General features: G+C 39.7%; 1 protein-coding gene across 5 annotated transcripts in view; it reads right to left on the minus strand.

The window, feature by feature from the left end:
- The window catches only part of AXDND1 (axonemal dynein light chain domain containing 1), a 75,451-nt gene that overhangs the window by 7,124 nt on the left and 53,761 nt on the right, over positions 1 to 14,566 (minus strand). For all 5 annotated transcript variants that reach the window (XM_057730098.1, XM_057730101.1, XM_057730099.1 and 2 more), the window contains 3 exons: positions 10,303 to 10,413; positions 4,329 to 4,445; positions 2,709 to 2,813 (listed from right to left, as the gene is read on the minus strand). In XM_057730098.1, the coding sequence (XP_057586081.1) occupies positions 2,709 to 2,813; positions 4,329 to 4,445; positions 10,303 to 10,413 (333 nt within the window). The remainder of the gene's footprint in view (positions 1 to 2,708; positions 2,814 to 4,328; positions 4,446 to 10,302; positions 10,414 to 14,566) is intronic.

Here is a 14,566-nt window from a genome sequence, read left to right on the forward strand (position 1 = left end):
TGAAACAAGTTCTCAGACTTGATTAAATTGGGCTGCACCTGAAGGCAGGGCAGCCTTTCCCTAGGATGTGCAGAGGCAGAGTCATTGCTGCTTACTGGGGTCACTTGATTCACCAGTGAATCAGGCAAGTGCCGAATTGGGTATTGCCTAAAACAGGCACAGCAGGCCAAGCTTTGTACATGGTTCCTGCTTTAAGTATGGTCTTCAGGAATTCCCACAAAGTCCTAATCTCCAGCTAATTGAGGGGAGTTTTGAATAATTGACAGTTCACCCCTCCTTCTCCTAGTTATGGTGGACACTAGGGCATCAGGTAACGATATGAGGCCCTGGTACAGCAGGCCACGCTATTAGCCTGTCCAAGCTGGTGGTGACCACCACTACTCCTATTCAGATATCACTCATATCTCAACCCCCAGAAAATCCTGTACTGGAGTCATCTGAAGCAGGAGACACAAGGACTAACTGGAATTCTCCATGCTCAGGTCCCTAGCCTCTCAGTGGTCTGGAGCTACTTCTCACTAGAAACCCAGGACTCAGCTATCTCTTAGAGCTCTCCTGCTCTACAGCTCAGCTCCCAGGGACAAGACAAGTTATACCTGCAGACCACAAGGTTTCTGCTATCCCTTCCTTCCTTCTTTTTCTCTTTCCTTCCCAGTGTCAATCAAAATATGCCTCCTGGGAGTTGTGTCTTCAGACCAGAAAGAGAGAGTGCCACTGCCCAAGAGGATTGGTGCCTTGGCTCTGTATCCCTGATAAGTGGTTGCTTATGTTCTTAGGGCCAGAGGTTAAGTGTCCGACAAAAAAGAAAAAAGAAAAAAGAATAAAGAATAAAGGAAAAAACAAACAAAAGCAAAAGAAAATATTACAGTGAAAATTTTGAAACCTTAACCTGACCTCAGGGAACCCCAATGTCTTTGTGAATGGAAAGAGCACAGAGCCAAGGCCTTTCCTGCCCCACCGAGCCTGCAGCGCAGTCCAAATCAAGACAACACTTCCCCCAGCTCCACTTCCTGCCCCAAATCTCTGACTTCACAAGCCAGGTCAAGAAATCTTCATTCTCTGGGTACCAATATCCCCAAAGATCAACCTTGTCTTCACTTGTTTAGCACAATTAGGGTCCCTCTGTTTTAGTACCTGGTGATATCTTTCTACCCATGTAATGGTCCAGCCACCACCCCACAGGATGAATGTGATTCTTCTTTACCTCCAGGAACTTGAAAGTATATCTGGAATGGTTTTTAGTCCACTCCCCAGGTCTTGTGGTCAATGAGAACCGGGACAGTTTGGTTTTCAGGGACCTATAGTAGAACATCAGCAACTTTTCAAAGCCTAGAGATAGACTTTCTGGGCCACATCGTCTTCAGGTGGGCTAGTCCCCTGGCACCCCACTGTATCAGATGGAACTCTGACATCCTGCAGCAGGAGCCCCACACCATCAGAGACAAGCACCATGCCCTCCGTTTTGCTCCAGGCTCCCGTTTTCCTGTCTGCTTCCTGCCTCGCTCTGGGCCTGACCCTGATGCCTTGCCAGGACAGCACAGCAGGGTTTGTACCTCGGGAGAGCATATCTGGGGCAGAAGGGCTTTTGGTGGGACTGGTGGGGGTTCTCAGATAGTACAGTGTCACCCTTTATCTGCCTTTTTAAAAATATGTCTCGTGACATTGCATTTGTAGTGCTCACCCTAACATCTTTGTCTCACAGTCCTAACAACGGACACGTTAGCACATAATCTTGGAAACTTACTGAAAAGGCACCACTTTGGGAGAATGTGATTGCAGCCTCCCACCCCCCACACCCCCATGGACCACTCGCGCTCCAACTTTGCCAGCCCCTGCCTGACCCCCCACGTGGTATCTCCCAGTTCTTCCTCCCAGAGTTAGAGCCTGTTTCCTACAACCTCCCTGGACACGCATCCCTGCAGTCTGCCTCTACCTTAGACCATGCTGCCACTCGCGAGATCTAGCTGCTATCCGCCAGTACCCCACCACAGCTCCCCACCCTACACACACCAGTGCCTGCTCAGATGGGTCAGACTCCTAGCAATGAAATACGGCTCCTAACTTCGGGGTTGAGAAATGTGATGACGTCTCTGGATTTCTGGCACATCCCCCACTTCCCCAAGAAAATGCACAGAACGAACACACATGCAAAATGCTGCATACCATTTCAGGGGATTAGTAGGATGAAGCCCACCCAGAGACTCCTAAAGTCATGGCATCCTGTACAGAGAGATACCAATCTAGAGCTGACTTAGGTGTAAATGGTCCCAGAACTTTTTATGAAGGAATTTTAAACCTGCTTTCCTGCTGAGTTTCCATAGCTACTGTCTAAAGGTTTCCAATTTCCCATTAATTCTTGTGGTCGGTGGTATGTTCTTATTACAATTATCAATAGAGTCTGCTGAACGAATATTTAAAAATTGGTCAAATATTGACCAAGATATTGTTAAGGAAAGGAATGAAATGCTGATTTTAAAATGAGGTCTAAAGAAGAGAATGAAAACTTTTTGTAAAGCTAAGGTGAACAAACAAGAATTTTTCCAAGGATGATACTGGAAGAAAAAAAAAAATCTGGAAAATATATTACTTAGGAGTTCTCTTGGCAAAGCTAAAAGTTATGTTAGATTCATATCATTTTTACATAATGTTAAATTTCCTAGTTTTTTTCCTCTAGTTTTGAATTTTCTAGTTGAGTTTCAGATACATACCCAAGAAGATAATACATCTGTTCCAAAGAGAGGCTGGGAATGAATATTTTCGTCTTCTCCAACAACTCGAATGAGTATTTCCTTCTGTGTAGATGTTGAAGGTTTCTAGGGCACAGAAATACCACGGGCCTGTGAGTGAGCTGGTGTGTGACACTGGGGCATGGCAAGTTGTCTGGTACCATGTCCGAAGCTTTAGTTTTCCATTTGCTTTAATCGTTCAACAAGCATTTCAGAATACTTATAGGAAACACTGTAGGAGACATGGGTGGGGATGGGGAAGTGGGGACAGGGGAGATAACTGTGAGGAAAACAAAAAGGGTTTCCTTCAGGCCTCAGGAACTCACAGGACAGAGGGAGAGAGAAGCAATAAAATAATTACGGCCTACATGGTTACCGCCAGCGCAGAGGCGTGTCCAAGAGCTGTGTGCACCCAGGAAAGGGCCCTGCGTTCTGTCTAGACACTCAGGGACGTTTTACAGAGAAAATGATATTTGAAAGCTGAATAGGAGCTTGTAAAATTGAGAGGAAAGGGCCTGAACTAAGGCCACAGAAGATGGGAAGGAGGGGATTTAAAAAGGTATGACAAATTTAGTGGCCATAAAACAATGTTTTCCATTTATTTCCCCTTCTATATGCCAAGCACTGTACCAAAAGTAAAACAGAAAACGCTGGTCAAAAGAGGCATGAATGTTATGCAATATTTTTCTTCTGTTGTACTGCATGTACAGTGAGTAGAGGATCTATGTCACAGCCTGGGGTCATGCCAACATTTAAACTATTCACAGAGAAGAAACACCCCAGGGAAGTAAGTTAAGACATAATGGAGGGTAAGCATGAGTTCTGAAAGCCAAAGGCAATAGTAGTCCCCCAGGAATTAGCAAGGGCTCTTATGCCAGACTAAACTAGGTTTGAATGCTGGTTCTGCCACTTACAGCTATATGATTTTCAGTAAATCAGTCAACCTTTCTGAACTGCAGTTTCCTTATCTATAAAATAGGGGCAGTAATATTTACCTTGAGGTTGTCTTGTGTGGATAAGAGATAACACGTGCAAAGCATACAGGTCGTGGTAGGTAATTATCGGTAGTTATCATTGTATTTTCATTATTATTATTATTATTACAAATGCCCCAAGAAGGGTTGTTTTTTACTACTGATACCACAGCAGGGGTGGAGACAGGATAAGGAGAAGAGAGCTGTGGATGGCCTGGAAGGAGTGAGAAAAGGCAGCTCACAATGGGAGCTGAAGAAATGGAGATAAGGAGTTTAAACAGCTATTTGAAAAATATGGCAATGAAGGGATAAAGAAGCAGCATCAGGGTGAGAGGTAGATTGTATAGTTGACAGTAGTATCGGTGAATGAGGCTAGTGGGAAATGGCTGAATTTAGAAAGAAAGAGGGACAAAACCATCCTTGGAAGATAAAGAGATAAGTATGTCTACAGGTATGGTTAAATCTATATGAGGAAAGGAAGGAAGTTGCAGAGTTCACTCCAGATGATCTAATCTATTTTCAATAGTATCTATTTCTATTTTCAAGAAAAAAATATATCTATATTTTCATTATATACTCATTCTTTAAAAATATAAAGGAAAAGGAAAAAAATACTAAATAATCTTACCTCTTCTGCTTTCTCTTCTTCCTTGTCCTCCTTAAGTTTCTTATCCTCCATATTTTTGTCCTCATCCTCTTTAAGAAGCTTGTCTGCTTCAGGCAGAGTTAATTCTTTTACAGTGTCCTATGAGACAAAACAGTATTATAGCCTAGTGGATATAAATATTTTAGCAGAATATTAGCAATATTTCCCTTCAAAAATATTTAATGAGCACTAATTTTGCAGCTGGGCACTGTGCTAGTGATAAGGATACAAAGGTTAGTAAGAACAGTCCCTGGCCTTAAACAGCTTACAATGGAGTGGACAAGAAAATGCTATGGATACATACAGTCACAGAGTAGGAGCACCGAATCCAGATCTGGTATTGGCCAGGGGTGAAAGAGAGGGTTAATCAGGAAGGTTTCCTGGAGGACAAAATGTCTGAGTTTCTTCTTGAAGGATAAGTGAGGAGAAAAAGGATGGCACAAAGGAGTTCCAGGCAGAGGATGTTATTTGCACATGATTGGCTCTGAGAACAAAAGTAGTTCAATAGGACAGAAACTTAGAGGCAGATGGATAGCAGCACAATCACAGAAGAAGGGCTAGAATATCATGCCAGGGAGATTGGATTTTATCCTGAAGGCAAAGAGGTACCAGTAAATTGATTGGCCTGTTTTGCATTTTAAAACAATCACTAGCAGTAGGAGAGTAGATTTAAAGAAGAGGAAGGAAGGGAAGGTGGGGAAGGAAAGGAGAAAAAGAAGTAGGGGGAGTACAAGAGGAAGAGCAGGAAGAAGAAAAAGACAAGAGTAGGAAATGAACAACACAGGATTGCACGAATGAAGAGGATCAGGATTCCAGAGATATTGAGGAGGTTAACTGTTAGTGATTAATTGATTAAACGGATATGGGATGGTTAGGGAAAGGAAGCATCTTGCATGTCATCTGGTGTATACACTATATACCACTACATAGGCCACTGCATAAACAATAATGCCAGTCACAGAGACAATGAACAAAGTTGAATAAGCAGGTTTGGGAACACAGATGAGTTCAGACTAGGCTGTGTGAGTCTGAGGCACCACTAAGATAGCCAAGTGAAAGGAAGGAAGTAGCTGAATCTGTGCATCTGGAGTGTAGGTTGGAGGGATTTTGGCTAAAGATAAAGATTTAACAATAGTGCATTTAGTTAAAGCCAAGAAAGTAAATTATATCACCAAAGGAGAACTTGTGAAATGACTAGAGAACAAGGTCTTAGGACAGGAACCTAATCCCATAAAGAGTCAAGGAAGAAAGAGGTGCCTGCAAAGGACACTAAAAGTTGCCTCAGGAGTGTGAGAGGGCCACCAGGAGCGCCAAAAAAGAAGACAGAGGAGTCAACAATGTTGAACACCTCAACGGAGCCTGCACAAATATTGACTGAAGACTGTCCTTCAGACGTTTACTGCAGCAATGTTTATAAAACAAAGCTAGACATAAGCTCAATGCCCACAGTAGGAAAATGCACTTAAAAATTATGGTATAAAACATACAACAAGATATTTTATAGCAACTTTAAATTATGCTGTAGAAACATGTACATGGTATACAAAAATATTCATAATGTGTTAGGATATTTTTCCAAAGTGAAAATACCTTTTTTCCTGATAACACACTACCACTGTGAAATATTTGAACGCTACAGAGAAATTAATAATCTCAACCCTCAGAGGTAACAGCTTCTCACTTTGCTGGATATTCTTCTAGTCTGCTTTATACACATATAAACATGTTCATACAAATGAAATAATAATATATGTTATATTCCCTAATCTGCTTTTCTCAATAACATATCATGGGTGATTCTTATTTCACTACATAATCATCTATTTTATCTGTACAGAATTCTATTATTTGAATGTACCATAATTTAGGAAACCAATTCCCTATTATTCAATATGTATATTGTTTGTGATATTTTGCTATTATAAATAATGTTGTAATTAATATTCTTACACAGATATATCACATTAGAATTATCAGATAGACCACATAGTTACATTTAAACTTTTAAAGAAATAAGAGATCAAAACTATGAAAGATTACAAAAATAATCAGACTTGAAAAAGAAATAGGACTTCAACAATTAAATTTAAAACTCAACAGAAAGCTTTAACAGCAGATTAAACTCAGCTAAAGAGCCAATTAGTGAATTGGAAAGTAAGTCAGAAGAAATCATCCAGGATGCAATGCAAAGAGAGGCAAAGAGTTAGAAAATATGAAAGAAAGTTAAAAGACATGGGGGACAGATTCCAATATATCAGTATATCCATTCAGAATTCCAGAATGGAGAGAGCAAATATAGTAGAGGCAATAACTGAAGAAATGACAGCTGAAAAATTTCCAAATCTAATGAAAGATACCCAGACAAAGATTCAGAAAACCAAGAGAATCCCAAACAAAATTAGAAAAGAAAATCGTTACCCACATGTATCAGAGTGAAACTACAAAATGACAAAGACAAAAAGAATATCTTAAAAGTAGACATTGAGAAGAGATGGATTAACTTCAAAAGAATTGACAGCTGGACTTTCAATTGTCAGTTTGGTAATACAAAATTCAGAAAACAGTGGAAATAGTATCATCTATGTGCTGAGAGAAAATCATCCTAAAATTGTATACCCAGCAAAAAAAATTTAAGAATGAGGGTGAAATAAAGACATTTTCAGACATACAAAAATTGAGTTTGCCTCCAGTAGATTCTCACTGATGAAAATTCTAAAGGTTAGGGCAGAAGCAAAGAGGAGAAGAATTACTCAATGCAATTAGACAAGAAAAAGCAATTAAAGACATGATAATTGACAGAAAGAGGTAAAACTATCTCTGTGTATAGGTGATTTGATTGAATATCTGGAGAACCCAAAAGAATCTACTGAAAAACTACTAAAAAAATAAGATAATTTAGTGGAGTCACCATCCATAAAATTAAAATACAGAAATCAGTAATATATATATACAAACAGTTACCAATTAGAAGATATAATGGAAAAGAAGATCCCATTCAAGATATCAAAAAATAAAATTCTCAGGCCTACCTTATAAGAAATGTGCAAAATGCTGTTGGTGGGAATGTAAGTTGGTACAGCCACTATGGAAAACAATTTGGAGGTTCCTTCAAAAACTACAAATAGAACTACCATATGATCCAGTAATCCCACTTTTGGGCATATACCCAAAGAAAACCATAATCCCAAAAGAAACATGTACCATAATGTTTATTGCAGCACTATTTACAATAGCCAGGACATGGAAGCAACCGAAATGCCCATTATCAAATGAATGGATAAAGAAGATGTGGCATATATATACAATGGAATATTACTCAGCTAGAAAAAGGGATGAGATGGAGCTATATGTAATGAGGTGGATAGACCTAGAGTCTGTCATACAGAGTGAAGTAAGTCAGAAAGAGAAAGACAAATATTGTATGCTAACTCACATATACGGAATCTAAAAATGGTACTGATGAACTCAGTGACAAGAACAAGGACGCAGATGCAGAGAATGGACTGGAGAACTCGAGGTTTGGGGTGCGGGGGGTGAAGGGGAAGCTGAGATGAAGCGAGAGAGTAGCAAAGACATATATATAGTACCAACTGTAAAATAGATAGCCAGTGGGAAGTTGTTGTATAACAAAGGGAGTCCAACTCGAGGATGGAAGATGCCTTAAAGGACTGGGACGGGGAGGGTGGGGGGGACTCGAGGGAGGGTGGGGGGGGTTGAGGGAGGGAGGGAAAATGGGGATATGTGTAAAAAAAACAGATGATTGAACTTGGTGTACCCCCAAAAAAATAATAAATAAATTTTTAAAAAATGTGCGAAATGAGCAAACTATAAAACATTATTGAAAGGCATAAAAGTAGACATCCTATATCCCATATTCCTCATAGGACAACTCAACAGCATAAACACGTCTGTTCCAAGCTAATATATAAATTTAATATCATCCCAGTTTTTAAGAATCATATATTTTCTAGAGGTAGATTATGCAGAGGAATCAGTAAGCAAGAATAGCCATAAAACATCTGAAAAAGATCAGTGAGAAGGGCTGACCCTACCAGATATAAAAATGTATCACAAAGCCTCAATAATTAAAAGACTGTGATGATGACTCATGAGTAGGCAGATTAACATAAAATAATAGAAAACCCAGAAATAGACTTAGGCTGAATATAGCTATTTTCAAATGTCAGAAATACTATAACATAGAATAGTTGGAAATACTATAATGTTGAAGACAAATCAGCCTTTTCGTATCAGTCCAAAAGACTGAACTAGGACTAGTAGGTAGAAGAAAAAGCCATAAGGAAACATATATCATTTAGTTCAATAAAAGAATAATGTTCTAATAGTCACTGCTCACCAAAAATGAATGGACTAACTTTGAAAGTAGTTCTCCATCACTTCAGATACTCAAACACAGGCATGATTCATGCATCATATGGTTGGTCGAATTCAACCCTTTAAAATCGTTTCTATTCTTAAGTCTCTGTGATTCTGTATAGATCTTGAATTTTTTCCTAGATCTGATATGCAGCCAAGATCATGTCTGTGGTACTTCATTAGGTTTCTAAAACTGTACTGTAATTTAAGATGGATAATATGATGAAATCATTCAGTGGTTAATTCAGAATAATTCTGGCCAAGATCTGGGCAGCAAAGAAAACATGAGAATTTGTTAAAGGTGTATAATTTAGAAAGGTAGTATTTCTTCAGTGCTTAAATGTAAAATTAAGGGAGTTCCCTGGTGGTCTAGTGGTTAGGATTCGGAGCGTTCACTGCCATGGCCTGGGTTCAATCCTGATTAGGGAGTTCCCACAAGCCATGTGGTATGGCCAAATTTAAAAAAAAAAAAAAAAAATGTTTTTTAATAAATAAATAAATAAATAAATGTAAAATAAAAGTCCTGCAAGTGTGTAGATAGAACTTCCTTCTTAGACCCAAGAGCATTGACATATATCCCATCAGATTACCTGTATAGTTTATGGCTCTGATAGCAATGGGAGCTTCTTTAGACTTTGCTGGAGGTGAACTCCCTCAAAGAGATTGAAGTAAAAATAAACATTTGTGACTGCCATTAAGTACATGATATTCATTGACTCGGGATCCTCAGTGAACAGGTGGTTAAAACATACAGAATTAACACAGTAATGTGGAGAGTGTAAAATGAGAAGGGAAAACAAGCCAAGGACAGAATATCAACATTTAAGGACAGGCAGAGGTGGAAGACTAAAAGAAGGAGCGTGAAAAGAAAGAAGTAGGAGAAAGACAGAATTTTTGTCTTGTGAGGAGAAATTACTAAAAAGTGAATGGTTAACAGGATCAAATGCTACACAGCAGTCAGATTAAATGAGGACTGGAGATATTTGGATCTGGCAATAAGGTCATTGGGGACCTCATGGTAGTTTTAGAGTTTTAAGAAAAGTGATTGTGATAGGAAGGAGGAAAAGAAGGAGACAAAATCAAGGGACATATTTTTTCAGATGGTGGAGAGACCATGTTTATAGATTGTTCATACATTGATAAAATGGAACCGTTAGCGAGAAAGGCATTAAAGATACAAAAGAAAGAAGACAACGAGCATGGGCTTAAGTACTCAAAGGAAGAGATAACCTTGGATGGGAAGACTTAAGACTGAAGGGAAGAAGAGGGTGCGGCCAGAAGTTAGAGAAATCTGAGGATATGCCTCGGGAAGTTGGCAGGTAGCTCCCCTCTGAAAGCCATCCTTTCCTCCACAAAGTAGGAGACAAAAATCACCCTCCAAGGAAGTGAGGAGAGACGTTTGGGTGATGATTCTCTCCTTTAGAAAGGAGAAGAGTTGCCAATGCTCTTGGTCAGAACCAAAATTCTCTTCTGATAGAGTAAACGAATGAGGATTCAAAACACTGATTGGGAAAAGTCGCAGTACCCTTATCTATTAAAATACAGTGAGAAATGACCAGTGCTAACACACGGCAAATACCTCTTCTCCAAGTAGGTGTCGTTTTTCTTCATGTGTCAATAACTTTATTTTTCTGCCTTTGAGGCCAGAAAGGAGGTGAGAGCATGTGGTGATCCACTCATAACATTCCATCTGAGAAGAGATAAAAGATAATCACTAAGCAGAAAAAATCAGATTACACCAACTCATTTATTCACTCACTCCTACTGAGGAACTGCTAAGAACAATTCCTCTAAATATAACTCCATTCAATTAACTTTGTATCAGTTCAGTTTTTTGTGCAGAAGTGATTTTCTATTACTATAGACCTAACAAATCTCTTATTGACAGGGCTTGGGATCTAAGTTGAAACGGGACAAGTAGTGAAGTGCTATAAAACTAGATGCAGAAAGACTGTTGGATTTACTAAGGCCTGATGATTTGTCCCAATAAATGTTATGCATCTGACCAGGGTCAACTATAATTGTATAATCATAGCAACAGCAAACACTTACATGGCACTTAATTATATGCCAGATTCTGTTCTAAGCATTGTGTATTATTAACTCATTTGGTCCTCATTATGAGACTTCTACTATCCTCATTTTTTAAGATGAGGAAACTGACCAGTTAAATATCTCACTCAAGGTCACATATACACTTATGCATTATGCTTAGATTTTAATCCAGGTGGCCAGGGCTCTTAACTGTTACAAAAATATTATTTCCCTTGCCCCCAATAAAGTGAATGAATAAAGAGTTGAAGCACTTTTTTGGAAAAGGTGCTCAGTCTTTATCTATCGAGATACAGGATTTGTCCACAGCAGGTCTCATCCCTGCAAAGTGGATAGAAAAACTACATTTACTTTATCCAGATTTCCTAACAGCTAAGATCTGGTTTCAATGTTTAAAAGATGCATTATTCCTTATTAGTGAGAAAAAGCAGAGGGAACTAGGAAACATTCTTTTCTCTGGGGAAGGTGATCTAGTCATACCATCAAAAAAACAAATGCATAACATTTATTGGGACAAACCATGTAATGAAATAATCACCCACTTTAGGTCATTGAAATAAACCATAAAAAGCAGTAATATGTCTCACATTTTTCTCATGATTAGACTTATTTTTAATTGTGGAATTGTGAAATGTCAGAGCCAAAAAATTTAAAAAATCAAATACAAACCCTTGTGCTATAGATAAGGAATGGAAGCCTCTACAGGTAAAATAAGTTTACCAGAGTTCTGTTAATGTCACTGATGAGTTTAAATTCTGCATTCAGAGGGTTAGGTTGATGTCTTACTGTGTATCAGAAAAGAGGATCAAACAAGGGAGATGAAAGTATTGGGTTCTAGTCCTAAATTCACCTAATTGGTTGTGACTTCTTGAGTAAACTCTAGTCTTCATCTATTAAATACAAACGAGGTTGTTGGTTTACTCTAGACAACCCCTATGCACTGGGGAGCTGGTAAAAACTTTCACTGGAGGGGGAGACAGGGGGAGGACCCCTAATTTGTAGCATTTGTTGATTTCCATAGTATATACTCCCACTATGGCAATTTCAACAGTATTCATCAATTCAGTATGTTATCACTGAATGTGGAGTGGGGAAGATGTCTGCACAGTCAGCTCTTGTGAGCCAGAATGAGCCTGCATCATACCACTGCCCCTAAAGATCCTTCCAGCTACAAAATTTGATGCATATTTTAACCTTATCATACCTAGAACAAAGCATTTGCTAATTTGGAAAGCCATAATGACAATTTTAAAAGTTTAGTTCAGAGTTAATTCACCATTCATGAGAAATAATTAAACTATTCTCAGCTGAACTTGCATTCCGTGAAGCAGATTCTAGTCATTTTCTTATAAACTTCTGAGACACTGAAAATACTACCACAGGACTTCTGATGGGGAACATATCTGTAGGAGTCTTTTGATAAAAGTTTCATGATAATCTATAGAGTCAAGCAAGTTTTCCATAGAGGTAAGCAAGTGTTCCTTCAAAATCTTCAACATTACCGTTGATCAGCTATAGGTGAGGATAGCTTGGTTGCCAATCAATACACGTGGCTCTCCTTCGCATCAATACTCTAATTCTGATAAGGTCTGATTCAGGGCTCTGTTAATAAATGTTTCCATGTGAAGAAAAAGACTAAAATTCATGTCTGAGGTAAAGAAGGATTTAAGAAGGGATGGACCTAAATGTTAAGCCTATCGTAGTGGATCAAAAACAGGAGAACAAAAGGCTACAGGTATAGTCTTTTATAAGCAGTGAGACTATAGTGGTAATATAGTTTTTAAGAATCCATCATGTCCAGGTGCCCTCAAAAGGGTAGGAAAGTTGAGATCCCTGAGTTTACCTACTAGAAAACTGCAAAAGGCAACTCCCCAGCACAACTCTCCAAAGTCACACTCCTTTCCGTGCGCCAAATCCTGAAACTGGCAATAGTATCTCGGGCAACATAAAGGAGGTTACTGTAGCCCAAGGTGGATGGCAGGGTCTTGATAGATTATACAGGGCAGGGACAGGAAAGAACGGCATAGACAAAGTCAGTTGCAGCCAGAAGTCAGTTTGAAGGGCACCAGCTAGAAGTCTTCTAATTTCCATCGTGTAGGTATTTCTTTGGCATTGAGAGATTTTTCCTTCTCACATGTTCTCAGCACTATCAGGTGCTGGTCAATGTGTGTCTTTTACCAGTCTTGGCCTGCTGAAGGTTATCTCAGAAATCCTTCCAGGTAGTCTGCCGTTTGCTCAGACTATGACCAAACTCCAGGGTATCAGTGACTCAAAATCTAGATGCCTGGCACATTATAGATCATCAACCTAAAGCAATTGAAAAAAGACATCTATCTAGCTTATTGGAGGCTAAATTTCTTCCAGGTTTTCAGCAGCTGGTTTGGCTGTAGTAGACCCAGCATACTCTCATTGGCTGCCAGGACTCCTTGACATGGTGCTTCTAAACCTCAAATGAAAACGTAAGCAATTCTCATTCCCAAGTGAAGCCAGCTGGTATGCACTGAGATCAACTTCTTTCAGAAATAGGCACGGGGGTAAAGATCCCAAGTACCGAGTCCTCTTGGAAAACGGTCTCCAACATCTAACTACATAGCACAGCTGTGTGAGGTCAGACGGAATACACCAGAATCAGGTGGGAGGTAAACAGGGTCATTAGTTACTGGACTGCCTTGATGGTCTTGGGGAACTAGGTAATCCCCAAGACTTCATGAAGACGTTATTTACCTAGGTGGTTATTGTGGGAAAGTGGAGTAAGAACCATCAGTAAGAATGATCAAACTCCAAAGGATGCTTACTTAAGAGGGCTCCCACTCCAGAACCCCGTCCAGCATCATGCAACTCTCATTTATCAGAAAGGAGCCCAAGAAATATTAGATTGTGGGAAACCATCACTAATGTTGTTCAAATATCAGTCCAGGATGTTGGCAAGATGTTCTTCAGGTGCTAGAATGTAGCTACAAGCATCATAGTGCACCCACATTAGCGAGGGCTTCTCTGGACAACCATCTTCTACTCTTTATCTTGTGGGATATGGATAAGGCCATTCAAGTGCCAGAGTCTGATGTCATAAAGATTCATGTACCACACAGGTTGTCCAGGAGACCAGAGAAAGACAGTATTAGTCAGGATGCGGATGAATCTGAAATGAAGATAACCCTAATGAAAGGGGAACTAACCATTAATTTTTTTAAAATAAAGAATACTGAGGCACTCCCAGGGCAGGTGCACGGCCTTTTTGAGCCATAAGCTAGTTTGATGTGCCCTCGAAAGGCCTCAGCCTTAAAGAGAGGACATATGCATTTGATAGGAAAAAAGGCCCAAGCATGGGACCAATTAGAGTCTTACTTCTGGTGGGAGAGCAGATCCTCAGCCTCCTCTGATAACATTTCCCCAGTTTATTAATCTGAAATCGCTAGCAAAGGGTTAGTAAATGGGAAAGAGCTTAACAGAAGACCTAATTAGCCTGGTGGAAAGTGTAGGTTCTCACCGACGGTCAGGTCATGGACCTCCAGTCAGGGCCTGGGGTGGAGCAGGCAATGAATGGGCCACTGCACAAAGCTCTCACAGACTCTCCCAATATAGATGGCTTTTTTTTTTTTTTTTTTTTTCTGGCTGCACCACAAGGCTTGCAGGATCTTAATTCCCCAACCAGGGATTGAACCCAGGGTCCTGGCAGTGAGGGTGCCGAGTCCTAACCAGTGGACTATCAGGGAACTCCCTGGATGGCTTTAGATAAGTCTGCAAGATCCCCTTAGGAGGGGCCTCTCATAATAATGTCCCCTATATTGCTA

The sequence above is a fragment of the Hippopotamus amphibius genome, chromosome 3 (genome assembly GCF_030028045.1).
Source record: "Hippopotamus amphibius kiboko isolate mHipAmp2 chromosome 3, mHipAmp2.hap2, whole genome shotgun sequence".
In the NCBI taxonomy this organism is placed as follows: domain Eukaryota; kingdom Metazoa; phylum Chordata; class Mammalia; order Artiodactyla; family Hippopotamidae; genus Hippopotamus; species Hippopotamus amphibius.